The sequence below is a fragment of the Periophthalmus magnuspinnatus genome, chromosome 5 (assembly GCF_009829125.3).
Source record: "Periophthalmus magnuspinnatus isolate fPerMag1 chromosome 5, fPerMag1.2.pri, whole genome shotgun sequence".
Taxonomy (NCBI): domain Eukaryota; kingdom Metazoa; phylum Chordata; class Actinopteri; order Gobiiformes; family Gobiidae; genus Periophthalmus; species Periophthalmus magnuspinnatus.
Window position 1 is genome coordinate 16,817,258 of NC_047130.1, and position 14,091 is coordinate 16,831,348.

General features: G+C 39.6%; 1 protein-coding gene across 3 annotated transcripts in view; it reads right to left on the reverse strand.

The window, feature by feature from the left end:
• The window catches only part of LOC117370699 (inositol 1,4,5-trisphosphate receptor type 1), a 177,087-nt gene that overhangs the window by 65,535 nt on the left and 97,461 nt on the right, over positions 1-14,091 (reverse strand). For 2 of the 3 annotated variants that reach the window (XM_055222037.1, XM_055222036.1), the window contains 2 exons: positions 4,401-4,530; positions 1,927-2,111 (listed from right to left, as the gene is read on the reverse strand). In XM_055222037.1, the coding sequence (XP_055078012.1) occupies positions 1,927-2,111; positions 4,401-4,530 (315 nt within the window). Of the gene's footprint in view, positions 1-1,926; positions 2,112-4,400; positions 4,531-9,062; positions 9,108-14,091 lie in introns of all 3 variants that reach the window. The other variant, XM_055222035.1, reaches the window with a different exon arrangement.

Genomic DNA, 14,091 nt, shown 5'->3' on the forward strand with positions numbered 1-14,091 from the left:
TGACATCACAAGGTGGAACAGAGTGTTTTCAGGTTGAGAGAAGAACTCAGCCTAAATATGCAGGTTTGTGTGTTAAACATGTGTGAATGACACTAAACACAAATCCAGGTCTGTTTGTGATGAGGAAACAACATTACAATAGAAAATAATGTAATATGGGCCCTTTAAAATGACTGAGACAACAATGATAGGAAGGCTCTCTTCAAAAAAGCAGTAGAAAGGACTTCAAACTATAATAATAAAAGGGTTAAAGTAATTTTCCATGTATTAAAGTCAAATTTGTCTTGGCCCAGAAGAGATATATTGTATGTTTCAGTCATACCAGTCCGCTGTTGTTGATAGCATTAGCGCGACTCCACTCTGCTCTCTGAAAGTTGTGAAAAGCGCTTATAAACTCATCGTGGTGAATAATTAAGATCTTCAGAATGCATAAGTTAAGTGAGGAATAGCTTTGGCCCACTGCAAACAGTATAAAATGAACTAGATCTGTTTGTTCACCTTTTTTAAGGCGAGTAAAACTGGGTAAAAACCCAGTACGGCGCCTTTAAGTCTGACTAAAACATGAAAGCGATACACTCCCCGGTGACATCATTAGCGGTGGCCTACATTATGAGTGAAAGATAGCGTCATGTTTGGAGGTGAGATGCACATGTGATACTATGGTGGCACACTGACCCACATAAACAGATACTGCACTATGAAAAACTAGCATACATGACGCTGTAGTTTGTTTGGACTAGCAAAGCATTCTGGGTGAAGATTTAGCCGATAAAGAACTGTGTCTAATGTGAAAATAAGGTCAAAGCCCACATCCATTGTGAGTTCTAAAGTGACCCGATATCCTATACCCAAAGCCCAACAATACAGCAATATTTCATGGACAAAGACTGGTGGACACTCTCTGGTACTGCAGCACTGGCCCAGAAAGAAATCTCCCAAATGTTCTTTTTGTTTAATCAAATAAATGTTTTAGAAATCCTCAAAGTATGCAAATGTTAATGTTTTGTAATGTTTGCCTTAGCTCCTCACTAGTTAGCTCTGCTCTTGCCTGGGATCCAGAATACACTTCAATATTTTACGAAGATGTGGGTCTGGAGGTCAAATGGGCATGATCGTGAGCCAATCAGAGGGTCTTTAGCAAAATAAATATGGCTTATGAGGAAAAAAGAAAATATCACAGGGGACTGAAAAACGTAGCAGATTTTGGCTGCATCAATGAGCGAAGCAGTAAACTGTTAATCTGACAGAAATCAGATTCTGTTCAAAATCATCGTGATCAGTGAGCTTCTTCATTTTATATGCGTCACTCAAGTAAACAAAGTAAGTTAAGTGTACCTGTTAAAGTGTACCTGTTAAAGAGTACCTGTTAAAGAGTATCTGTCCGATGGTTAAAGAGCACTTCCTCCTGTACCTGTATGGTAGTTAAAGTGTACCTCCTCACTAGTTAAAGTGTGCCTGTGTGGTGATTAAAGTGTACCTGTTAAAGTGTACACTTTAACAGGTACAAGCGGTAGTTACCTGTATGGTGTTTACCTGTAAGGTGGTGGTAGTTATCTGTAAGGTGGTGGTAGTTACCTGTATGGTGGTGGTAGTTACCTGTATTGTGGTGGTAGTTACCTGTATGGTGGTGGTAGTTACCTGTATGGTGGTGGTTACCTGTATGGTGGTGGTTACCTGTATGGTGGTGGTAGTTACCTGTAAGGTGGTGGTAGTTATCTGTAAGGTGGTGGTAGTTACCTGTATGGTGGTGGTTACCTGTATGGTGGTGGTAGTTACCTGTATGGTGGTGGTTACCTGTATGGTGGTGGTTACCTGTATGGTGGTGGTAGTTACCTGTATGGTGGTGGTAGTTACCTGTAAGGTGGTAGTTACCTGTATGGTGGTGGTTACCTGTATGGTGGTGGTTACCTGTATGGTGGTGGTTACCTGTATGGTGGTGTTGCCTCCCTCCAGCAGAGCGATGGCTAACAGGATGCTCTCTTGAAAGACTCGGTCACTGCTCGTGTTCATGATGAGGTCGATCACCAGGTCTGACGCTCCCTCTTTGTCCAGGTGACACTGTACCTCGGCGAGGCTCATCTGCCCTCGGCTCAGGCCTCCCGGGACCAGCGCTGGAAACACAATAAATCAACTCATAATGTTATTAGATTCAGTGTTTGCTGTCGATACAGGAGACGGTTGTGACTTCCAGTTGTGAAATTTGCTCCGTCATAGAGAACAAGCAGAGCCATAAACTGGTATGACAATGATTTCTTAAGGTCCACTATGTTGTTATTATGTTTGTCCAGAAAATTCCACAGTATGGCATTAGAACAAGCAGTAGTAGTAGTAACGTAATCACGCCAAGTTACAGGTCAGATCTGTGGAGAGGCAACACATCTCACATCAGTGCACGTTTTTCAAGGTATAACGTAAAACGGCACAAATTGAAAACATGCAAGACTGGTCATTTTAATGCCATACTGTGAAAACAATAGCATTTCATCGTTGCATTTTGTTTCTCTTTACCCCACCTGTTGTATACAGCCTAGATATATTTTGTATTTTCTATTTACTGTAAAAAGAAGTGGACCAAGTGAGTGTGACGCTACCCACAGCATTTGGCTCCAGTCAAATGAAGCTCATCGAGACTAGAGCAGTTAAAGCGGCCGATTTGGAGCTGAGTTTTGACAGCGACTATCATAGCAACCAAAGAGCCAATCCAGAACGAGGCTGTTGAAGGTAACACCCTTCCCATCCGCACCGCTGGTGTGGCAGGGAGTGGGCGCTTAAAAACACTGTCAATCAAACCTCCTAACACTAGCAGGAGCAACCTCGGGGAAAGAAGGCAACTGATTTGTCTGTTATTAATGTTCATATCTTTAATTTATGGACAAAATAGTGAAATAAAAACACCAGGATCATGTAGAGTGAGTTAATGATCACTTCCTATCTGGAACGGGGCGACTAACTGGTTAGCTATGTACATTTACATATAGAGGCTATGTTTGTCTCTTGGTATTTCCACTGCTACTTTTTGAACTTATTACAACCATTTATATTTTATCTCTACAGTTCTTAAAGCACACTATTAAACTCAAAAACCTTCCAATCAAACATGTCCATATGATGTCCTGCAGTAGCTCCAGTCTATGTGAAGCTGCTCCTGGGGTCACAGTGACGTTGTCTGTGGCACGTGTTTAAAATCAGCTCTGAGTCTCGCACATGTCCCTGGCCTCTGCTCTGGCGATTACAATATTATGCACGCAGAGGTCAGAGGTCAAAGTGAGGAGGGGCGTGGGTCTGTGGAGCTGATAACCAGGGTGTTCGCAGTAGTACCTGATGTAATAACATTAAACCAACAGACAGGAAATGCCATGACCTTAAAAAGAGATAAAGTTGTATTTGACCTCTGACCTTAAAGGAAGTGTATTTATTACCTATTATTAGTCTATGTATAAGGACTGTAAACAGAGTCATGTGGCACACGGTCAAACTTTTACTACTGTGCAAACTGCATAATATGGACCTTTTAATTTAACCATTACAATTCACAGATATATTGTAAAAGCAGCTCTTGTTTGTATCTAATTATAAACCATTTTTATCATCTCCGAACCAGGAAGTAATGTGGCCACGATGGCAACACTCCACTTTGACCAATGAATGTTGTGAAACGAGCAAATAAACTCAACACGGTCATGATTAGAATGTCAGCAGTGCATTAAGAAAGTGAGGAATAACTTCAGACTGCTGCTAATTTGTTAAAAATAGTTCTGTGTTTCATGTTTTTAAGACACAACTACTACTTCTATGGGATATTAAAGAGGGGGTATTTTACTTCTATGGGGTAATAACTGTTAAAAAAACCATATTTAAATCATCATGTTTCCATTTATTGTTTTGAAAATGCTATATTTGCCCAAAACAATGTATTATCATGTTCAATAAGTGTTGTTTTTGGTTGAATCCTCCCTCCGTTTGCTTTCTGTGCTAAGTCACTCCTCCTTCAGAGCGCTATCACAACACAATGAGGGTGTGTTTTGCTAATTAAACTACTGCATATAACATCAGATTTGTGAAGTTGTTGTGTACAGTTTTGTATCATGCTTTTGTATATTTATGAAACATGGAAATGGGTGATGTAGGCTCGTGGGTGGAGCTTTGTACAGCTAACCGTAAGCAGGGTTTGAAATGTGCCCAGGAGAAACCGCTAACTTACTGAAACATGCATGGATGAAATATAAAACCTCTTTGGGCATGTTTTTGATGAGGGAACAATGTTATAACAGGGTAGAATGCTCCAAAAAGTGGATTTCGCATAATACCGTCTCTATAATTTTCCTCTACTTTCTAATGCCACGGCAGTGAAACAAAGTCCTGCATCCCGCCTCCTCACTGCAGCAGATGAGTAATTCTACCTGATGTGGACTTTGCGTGCACGGCGCCCAGCACTGGCCCATTGGAGAATGACGTCAGACTCTCCCTTCGCCCACCGCTCCGGAAGTTTCCATAGTAACGGTTCACCAGGATCTGCCTCAGCGCCTCGCCCTGAAAAAGCAGAAAATAGAAATGATGTGATGTCGCCGTGACGACAGGGAGCGGTTGTATAACAGATGCATCACCATTCGAAGAGTTTCCAAAAGGATTTCCCCAAAAACAAGACTGCAGGTTTTAATTAAAGGACATAAATACAATGCTACAATACAACTTTACTACTACTGTGAGCTAGCCAACAACTTCTACCAGTAACACCACAGTTTATTTATATAAAACATACGGTTAATGATTATTTTAGTACTCAGTTTATTGAACAATGGGACTTTTTAAAGAGCCCATATTTCACTACTCTCTGATCTCTGTTCTAATGTTGTTTCCTCATCACAAACAGACCTGGAGTTGTGTTTTGTTTCATTCACACATGTTTAATACAGAAGCCCTGCTGAGTTCTTCTCTCAAACTGAAAACACTCCATACACCTTCACTAGAATCAATTGAAAAACTTCAGATCTGGAATTTGTAATCTCTACTGAATTAAAGGTAAAAGGTAGATGTTAACTTGAAAACTACCACTTCATGACATCACAAGGTGGAACAGAGCATTTTGAGCTTTGGAGATGTAGACAGACTAATAATAAAGTGTTACTCAAACATGTATGAATGAAATAAAACACAACTCCAGGTCTGTTTTTGATCAGGGTACAGCATTATAACGATCAGTTGATTATTACAATTCTATTAAAATTTTTTATCATTTGGAAATCAGACAGAAAGTAGGTTTAAAATGTTATGAATCAAGAGATGGATTTCCCTGTATTGTTTTTGTTTACATTGTCTGCAGTTCCTCGGGTTAGCATGGGTGACATTATGCAGTGTTTTTGGTGGTCTGATCTGAGAGTGTTTACTTTCCGTAGTCTGCAAACCATTACCACCAAATATAACCACTTATTTAGACTGGTAATGTTTACATGTGTCTGCACTTTCCAATCTCTGTCTCTAATGTTCACTGTGCAACAACAAACTGTGGGGTCCAAATATAGACTGTATAAAGACGTAGACTAAGTGAGTGTGACGTCACCCACAGCGTTCGGCTCCAGTCAAATGACGCTCATCGAGGTTAGAGCAGTTATAGGAGCTAATTTGGAGCAGAGTTCTATATTTGGAATACCAACCGTGGGTATCATAGCAACTAAAAACCCAATCAAGAGCCAGGCTGTTGAAGAGAACATCCCTTCCTGCGCACCTCCACCTGCACATTCAGTGGCGGGTGCTTAGCAACGCTATCAATCAAACCTAATACTAACACTAGAGTGACCTGGGGGTAAAGAAGATGCCCACCTTCAATTGCGTTTGTTAATAAGTTTGGTTTATTACCAACACAACTTAACAGTGAGATTTTATTATTAAAGGTGCATTGTGTAACTTTTCTGATAAAGGGTCTGCTCACTTGCTGCTTTGCCTATACATGTTCGCAGTATTTCTCTAAACACAACTATAGCCATGGAGACCAGTAGGTGATGTCATAATATGCAGCACTGTGGGACATCCCAGGCAAAGCAGTACTGTCACCATGGAGATGAGCAGGTGGCAGACCCCCCTTCAAGGACACAGTGTGTGTGACTGTTCATACAGTCAGACGCTACAACAATGAGTTTGTATTGATTGATCGATGGACCTAATCAATAAAAAAGGCAAAGTATTTATCATTCTTTTGTGAAGAAAAGAAATGACGTCATGACCACAGAGAGTGTAAAGACGTCACCCACAGAGAGCGGCCCCCGTCAAACGAGGCTCATCCAGGCTAGAAGTTATAAGGGCCAATTTGGAGCCTGTTTGTCTGTTATTAATGTTCATGTCTTGATTTTCAGACAGTAGTGAAATAAAAACACCAGGATCATGTAGAGCGGGATAATATGAACATTTAAGACCAAAATGACCAGTCTGACAGCAGCAGTTACAGAGAGAGGAGACACAGTTTTTCAATAGAAAGTGAATTGGAGCCAGAGTCGATGGAGCCGGAAGCGCGGAGTGGCTAGCAGGTTAGCTATGTCCATTTATATATACAGTCTGTGGGTCCTACACAAAATATGTGTATACGAATGCATACACTTTAAAGGGGCACGGTGGAAGTTTGATGGTGAGGATTTTGAAATCTACTATGTCATTTTGCCTGGGATATTCCACAATATGTCATAAAACTTAGCAATCACCAAGGAGACAAGCATGTGACTCTACCAAACCAAGTCCTTTTTGGTGATAAGAACTGCAGTAATTGACTATATGATATTGTGGAACATTTCAGGCAAAGCAACGACATTTTTATAGGACAAGCAGGTGACACTAAAAAAAATTAAAGCCCCATCATGTAACTTCTTAGCCAAAAAACAGACTAAAATGAAAGCAAAGTTTTTCATTTTGGATGTTTTTATTGCACTGAAAAACCCATAAAAACATGCGTGCTTATGAGTGGGCTTGCACCTCCATAGACATGACTATTACTTGGCCTGCTTGTTTCCATGGAGATGTTGTACATTTGGGGACAATATTCCACAGTATGGCATATAACATATCTATCTCCATGGAGAATATTCTGAAATATGTTTTTAACTTTTTATTTCCATGGAATAGTGTAAAGTGACCTCCACCTCCAGAAAAATACACAGTGTTACTTTAAATAGATCTTAAAATTTTGATCATTTTCTTTGAATCAACATAAATTCATTAAAAGAAAAAAAGGTGATATTTATTTACGGCAGAGGCTCTCAAAATTTGCAAACCAAGTATCACCAAAGAAAACATTTGGCGTTCTGAGTACCACCATATCTAAACCAGGTCGATAACAGGACTATTGCAGGTCTAATCTAGGACTAAACCAGGTCTAAAAGTGGACTACATCATTTCCACTGTAGATCTAAATATGAAACTATCCAAAGGAGCACAAAAAGTAGACAAAATGAACTCTTTATTAAGGTACCCCACAAACTGAAGCCCTGTCTCAGTACCACCAGAATCAGCTCGTGTTCCACAGTTTGAGAAGCACCGTCATTTCATTGTTGTGAGTTTATTCTGTTTTGCAGCTCTGGTGTGATTATCAAAGAGACCTACACCTAAACTCAAAAACGGTGAATCATTACGAGACACGACCGCCTGTTGTTATGGCGACAGACCTCCCATGAGACGAGGAGGAGTGGTGCCAAAGAAGAGGAGGCTTTTGTTATTTGTTTGTTTCGTGGTTACGTGTAAAATGGTGTCCGTGGCCGCGGGTGGTCCAGGCGACGCACAGGTTATGTAAGCCCCCGCGATGAAGTCAACACAAGGAGACGAGCGGCCATTTTGTTCATCTCCCGACAAGGATGTCCAGTTTGACCTTGACCTGTGCCATATGCTGGATGTATGGGGATCCGGCATGTTTTTTTCCACCATACGGACATCACAACAGGCTCCGTGCACAACAAAATTGTAGCTAGCTAACTGTGTCTCAAAGCTGATACTAAGTTGTATTAAAATTTAAAACAAACAGCCTATTAAAATCAATTAAAATAAAGACTACCTGATTGGGATTAGCATTAATTTCTCCCTTTCTTTAAGATGTTGTCAGTGACATCCACCTTATCTTTCAATTTTTATTTATTCATTTATTCATTTTTAAACTCAGATACAATAGGCTCAGTGCAGAGCAGCACGCTAGCTAGCTCAACGTGTCTCAAAGCTTATGCTAACTTTTAGTAAAAATGTAAAATATAGAATAAATAACCTATTAAACTTCAAACAGTGGGGTTATCAGGTGCTGTTGTGCACAGAGCCACTTAGGGTTGCAACAATTAATTAACTAATTACATCTCCAAAGTGTAGTAGGTGCAAACCTCTTCAGTTCTAGTGTTCGAGAGTCTATTTTATCCACAATTCTGTCCTTCTTTGAGTGACTGCTTGTTTACAACTGCTGTTATAATGGTGTTATCTTATTTTAGACCTGGTTTACCTAGAATAGACCCAAAATAACACATTTAAAGAGTTTAGTTCTGGTGGTACCCGGACCTGGTGCTGTGATGATGAACTGCCACCTCTTTTATTAGAGCTGTTTAATAAGTGGTCTTTGTATGTCATCTATGGGCTGATGTAACAGTGAAATGCAGAAAATTGTAGGTCGTCATCTCTCCATCTAATCTATTTCATTGTTCTATAAAGTGACAGGTTTTATAAAATTCACTTTTTGAAGCTTACACAAGCATTCCAACGTTTGGACACACCCTCTCTTTACATGTTTTTTTTTTTTTTTATTTGTTCTACTTTATACATTTTATACACATACAGAAGATATCAGATACATGAAGCAACATGTATGGAATTATGTATATAAAGTGTAGAAAGTAGAAAATATAAAGACTGAGTCCAAACTTTTGAGCGGCAAAACGTAAACCCATTTCATGGCCAGTACAATTTCCAAAATGTTTACCAAAACATTTCAAATCCACCCAAACCCATTTGTTGTGTCGTTTTGTTCATTAGAGACAGTGACCTCAGGCAGAGCAGGTGTGTGGTTCAGTGCATACGACTGGATAGCATATAATCGTTAGCATACGTACCCGTTTTTGGTCATTTAGCAGCTTCTCGGGTTGGTTTTGGTCCAGCTGTGCATTCAGTGAGGAGCAGCAGCACAGCCAGCGGTGGACACGGAAAGCACAGTTACAAAACATGCAACATAAAGGTTAAAAATAGTGATTCAAATTAGCGATATTTCGGCAGCTTTGGTGAAACGCCGAGCAAGAGACCAGACAGAAAAGCTAACAGATGACACAAAGACAGGCAGAGACAGATGACGGGGGTGTGCAATGACAACCAAGCAAAGTCAACTCAAATCCTTAAGGCTCTGTGTATTCAGCGGCCATCTTGGATATCATGACAAAGAAACACATGCGGGCTGGTATTGAATTGTGGTGATAATGGTTGGACATGGCAGAGTTCAACTGATTTTGTATATTTAACTAAAACAAACTGTGGGCCAACATCTTCTTCCGGTCAACACAGGGTTAAATCCATATGAGGAAAAAGACCTCATTTACAGACGCAATAGTGAAATAAAAAACCCAGGATCATGTAGAGCGAGTTAATATGAACATTTAAGACCAAAATGACGAGTCTGACAGCAGCAGTTACAGAGAGAGGGGACACAGTTTTTCAATGTAAAGAGAATTGGAGCCAGAGTCGATGGAGCCTGAAACATGCCCATGATCATGCATAAATCAACTGAAATACAACTTAAAAAATATATATATTTTACAAAATCTGTTCACTTAAACTGGTGCTTTAAGCCATGTTAGAATGTACCTCCTACAAAAACAGACCTGGAGTTGTTTTGTTTCATTCACATGTTTGAGTAACACTTTATTATTAGTCTGTTACATCTGCAAAGCTCAAAATGCTCTGTTCCACCTTGTGGTGTCATGAATTGGTAGATTTCGAGTTAACAGCTCCTTTTACCTTTTGTTCAGTAGAGATTGGTAATTCCAGAGCTGAAATTATCCAAATGATTCTAGTGAAGGTGTGTGGAGTTTAAAAACACGGTGGAGCACTTCCTGTATGATGACATCACCAGGTGGAACAGAGTGTTTTCCGTTCCAGAAAACTCAGCCTAAATATGCAGGGTTTGTGTGTTAAACATGTGTGAATGAAACAAAACACAACTCCAGGTCTGTTTGTGATGAGGAGACAACATTATAACATAGATAAGAAAATATCATAATATGGCCCCTTTAAGGACAGTTCTGCAGGTTACCCTTTGGTCCTGGGGCGTACAGTGCAGTCTGTATTGTTGACAGAGCTCCACATACTTGGGTTATGTAAAAGGCCTGGCTGGAGCGGAGCAGGTTGGGGGCACGTTACATAATGACCCAGAGAGAAACCAGGCCAAAGCCATCTGCCAGCACACTGTGGTTTTCTGCTACGGCTGCACTGCACTGCCCAAAAACAAGAGGAAAGTTTAAAAAATAGAACAAGTTATTCTGCTTTTCTAATTCTGACTTGGTTTGGTGGGATAGTAGCATAGTCTGTATAAAGAAGTGGACTAAGTGAGTGCGACGTCACCAACAGCGTTCAGCTCCAGTCAAATGAAGCTCATTGAGGCTAGAAGTTATAGGACGAATTCGGAGCCAAACTGCATGTTAGGAATTCCGAGTGTCAGTATCATAGCAACCAAAGAGCCAATCTGGAGCGAGGCTGTTGAAGGTAACACGCCCCTTCCTGCCTGCACTGCTGGTTTAGCAGGCAGCAGGCGCTTAGCAACGCTGTCAATCAAACCTGTTGCTAACGCTAGCTGGAGTGACCTCTGGGAAAGAATGAGCTTGATTTTTCATATCTTGATTTACAGAGAAAATCGAGAAATAAAAACACCAGGATCATGTAGAGCGAGTTAATACGAACATTTTAAGTCCAAATTGACAAGTCTAACAGCAGCAATTACAAACAGAGGAGTCACAGTTTTTCAATAAGTGAATTGGAGCCAAAGTCGATGGAGCCAGAAGTGCACCCATGATCACTTCCTATTTAGAACGCAGCGACTAGCACATTAGCTACGTCCATTTATATATACAGTCTATGGATAGTACCTGTGGTAAATATTTATCATAGTTTCACATTCATTAAGATGCAGATTGTGGGGAGAAAAAGTTGAAAAGAAAAGTACAGAAATACAGGAAGTAGCACTTCCTAAAACAGTACACCTCTACCTATGTCATCAACATGGAAACTTATATTCAAAATACTGGGACAGTTTATGAGCAAAGAAAGGAAATTTTCTGACAATGTAAACTATAATTTAACAAAATAAAGGTGCTGTCATTGATTTTTATTAGTCTAATCATAACTATTGTGTAATTTAGAAAAGTTTGGTCCTTGTAAATATTATGGTTGCTAAGTAACAGTTATGGAATTACCTTTACGTACCTCTGCAGAAGTAAAATTATAAACTAGGCAGGATTTGTTAACTAAAATGTTCTAATACAGCACTTCCTGTATTACCACATGACATCACAAAGTGGAACAGCATGTTTTCAGTTAGAGAAGAACACAGCCTAAATATGCAGGGTTTGTTTGTTAAACATGTGTGAATGAAACAAAACACAGCTCCAGGTCGGTTTGTGATGAGGAAACAACATTAGAACAGATCAGATAACAGCATAATTTGGACTACTGCATTGCACTTTACGTAGGAATTAACCAAAATGCACTTTATCGCTTGCAGTTAGTCCAAAACGCTGCTGCCCGACTTTTAACAGGAAATAAAAACATGAACACATCACTCCAATTCTTTGCACTGACTCCCTGTTCATTTTAGAATTGATTTTAAGATTTTATTGTTTGTTTTTAAAGCTTTGAATGGACTGGCCCCTGGTTACATCTCAGACCTCATCCAAATTTATACTCCGGCGTGTGCACTGAGGTCCGAGGGCCAGCTCCAGCTCGTGGTGCCTAAGACGAGACTTAAAACCAGAGGAGACAGAGCCTTTTCTGTGGCTGGTCCAAAGCTCTGGAATGCTCTGCCTCCTCACGTTGTCTTTTATTGATTTGTTCCTATTGATTTTATTTGCTTGTTTTATTTGATTTTATTGTTTTTATTGGTAATAGTTTTATTGCTTTTATATACATATTTATTATTTTAATTTTGCTTACTTGACCAGTTGTTTTTATTTATAATGTATTTGTGCAGCACTTTGGAAACTCCATTTGTTTGTGAAATGTGCTATATAAATAAAGTGGATTGGATTGGATAATACGGGCCCTTTAAAAAACACAACAAGAAACACTTTAGTTTGAGCCGTAGAAGTCATTTATTCAACTATTCAGCTCAACTCTAATAGCATAGAAAAATTGACAAAGTTCTTGACTGGTACAAAGAAAAACTCCCCATGATGAATACTGACCCTTAAAAATGGTTAGTTCCATCTATACAGAACAATAAGACGAAACGTTAATGATCATAATCAGTATCTGGTTGAAACGTTCACATGTGTCAGTTCAACAGAAAAGCCACATCTGAATCGTCCCATCTGCAGCTCACAGACGTAAAACCTCAGAGACCACAGAGCGTCTGACACCTGCCACATCCCACATGTAACCTCTCTACATGACAATTTGATTCGGCAACATTCCCCGGGGGTGTGAAGCTAACTGAAAGCACTACTCTGTCTGACGCTCTGTTACACAAGTTAGACTTTAATCTGAGTTTTATTTTAACACAGCCTGACCAGAAAGAGCCGACTTCTTTGAAGCAACAGCAGGTAAGCTGATTTGTGCTGTTAAACAAGTCCCTCTCACATAACCTTAAAGTCACAAGCTAGCTAGCATTAGCCAACAGTTTTTTAGTTAGTGACTCTAACCTTTTTGTTGAAAATCAAACTCATAAACAGGACAAGGTATGCTTGGTTTGATGACAGGCTCTTGAAAATGTGCTCTTTAAATCCATTTTGTCTTGAGTTTTCAGAAATCTTATGTGTGGATTGTGTCACTATGAAAACTGCTGAACATTCCACCATAGACATACATGCAGAACCCCCAGCATGATGTCACTTCTAAGTATCAAATTTCAGACAAAAAAAATCTAACTTTTTTATTCTAGGTTTAAAGAGAGAAGATCACGGGCTCCTGAAAATGTGTTTTTAAAGTTTTCAGTTTAAGTTTTCAGATGATCTTAAAACATTTTTGTCTGTTTCCTAATGTCAACATTGTATCACCATGGGAACTGATGAACATTCCACCATAGAGATACATGTAGAACACGTCCAGCGTGATGTCATTTCAAAGTATAAATTGGTGGTTTTCAGATCCTAGAATGTAATGATGCCATACTCCAAGATGCGGAGCAAGAGCCAGATTTCCCTATTGATCACATGGTATTCACATAAATATCCAAAAAGTAAATTCACAAATGTTGAACCTGACCATTTATATCAGCAACTAGAACTGGAGGCACTGCTCTGTCTGAAGCGGTGTTACTCAAGTTAGACTTTAATCGGAGCTTGATTTTGACACAATCTGACCAGAAAGAACAGATTTAGCTGGAACGACAGCTAAATCTCTTAAACAAGTCCCTCTTAAATAACATTACAGTGACAAGCTAGCTAGCATTAGCCAACAGTTTTTCAGTTTGTCACTCTCACAAAATGGATTTAAACGTAATTTTCAGGACCCTGTGGTGAATGCAAGCGTTCATGGTTCTGCTTAGAAGCCGCAAAAGAGCTATTTTTTTGTAATTAATTGATTTTATTGCCCTTTATGGCAGTTCGTTTGCTGATGTGTGAATTGTGTCATCATGGTAACTGCTAAACATTCCGTCATAGACATACATGAAGTCCCACCAGCGTGATGCCAGTGTGTGAATTATCAATATATTTCATAAAAAAGGGAAATGTTGATTTTAAAGGCGAGTGTTGCAAACTCTAGTGTCGTCCCCTTCAGTGGAAAGTCCCCGGTTCTGTCCCAGTTTGGTCACACCACTCTCATTAATATGGAAATAACCAAGAATGCAAACTGTGTCAAATTTAAACGGAAATTATGCTCTTTTGTTCAATTACGTAAGCTCTATATTGGGCATGCATGACCTCAGTGTTAAAAGAGCTG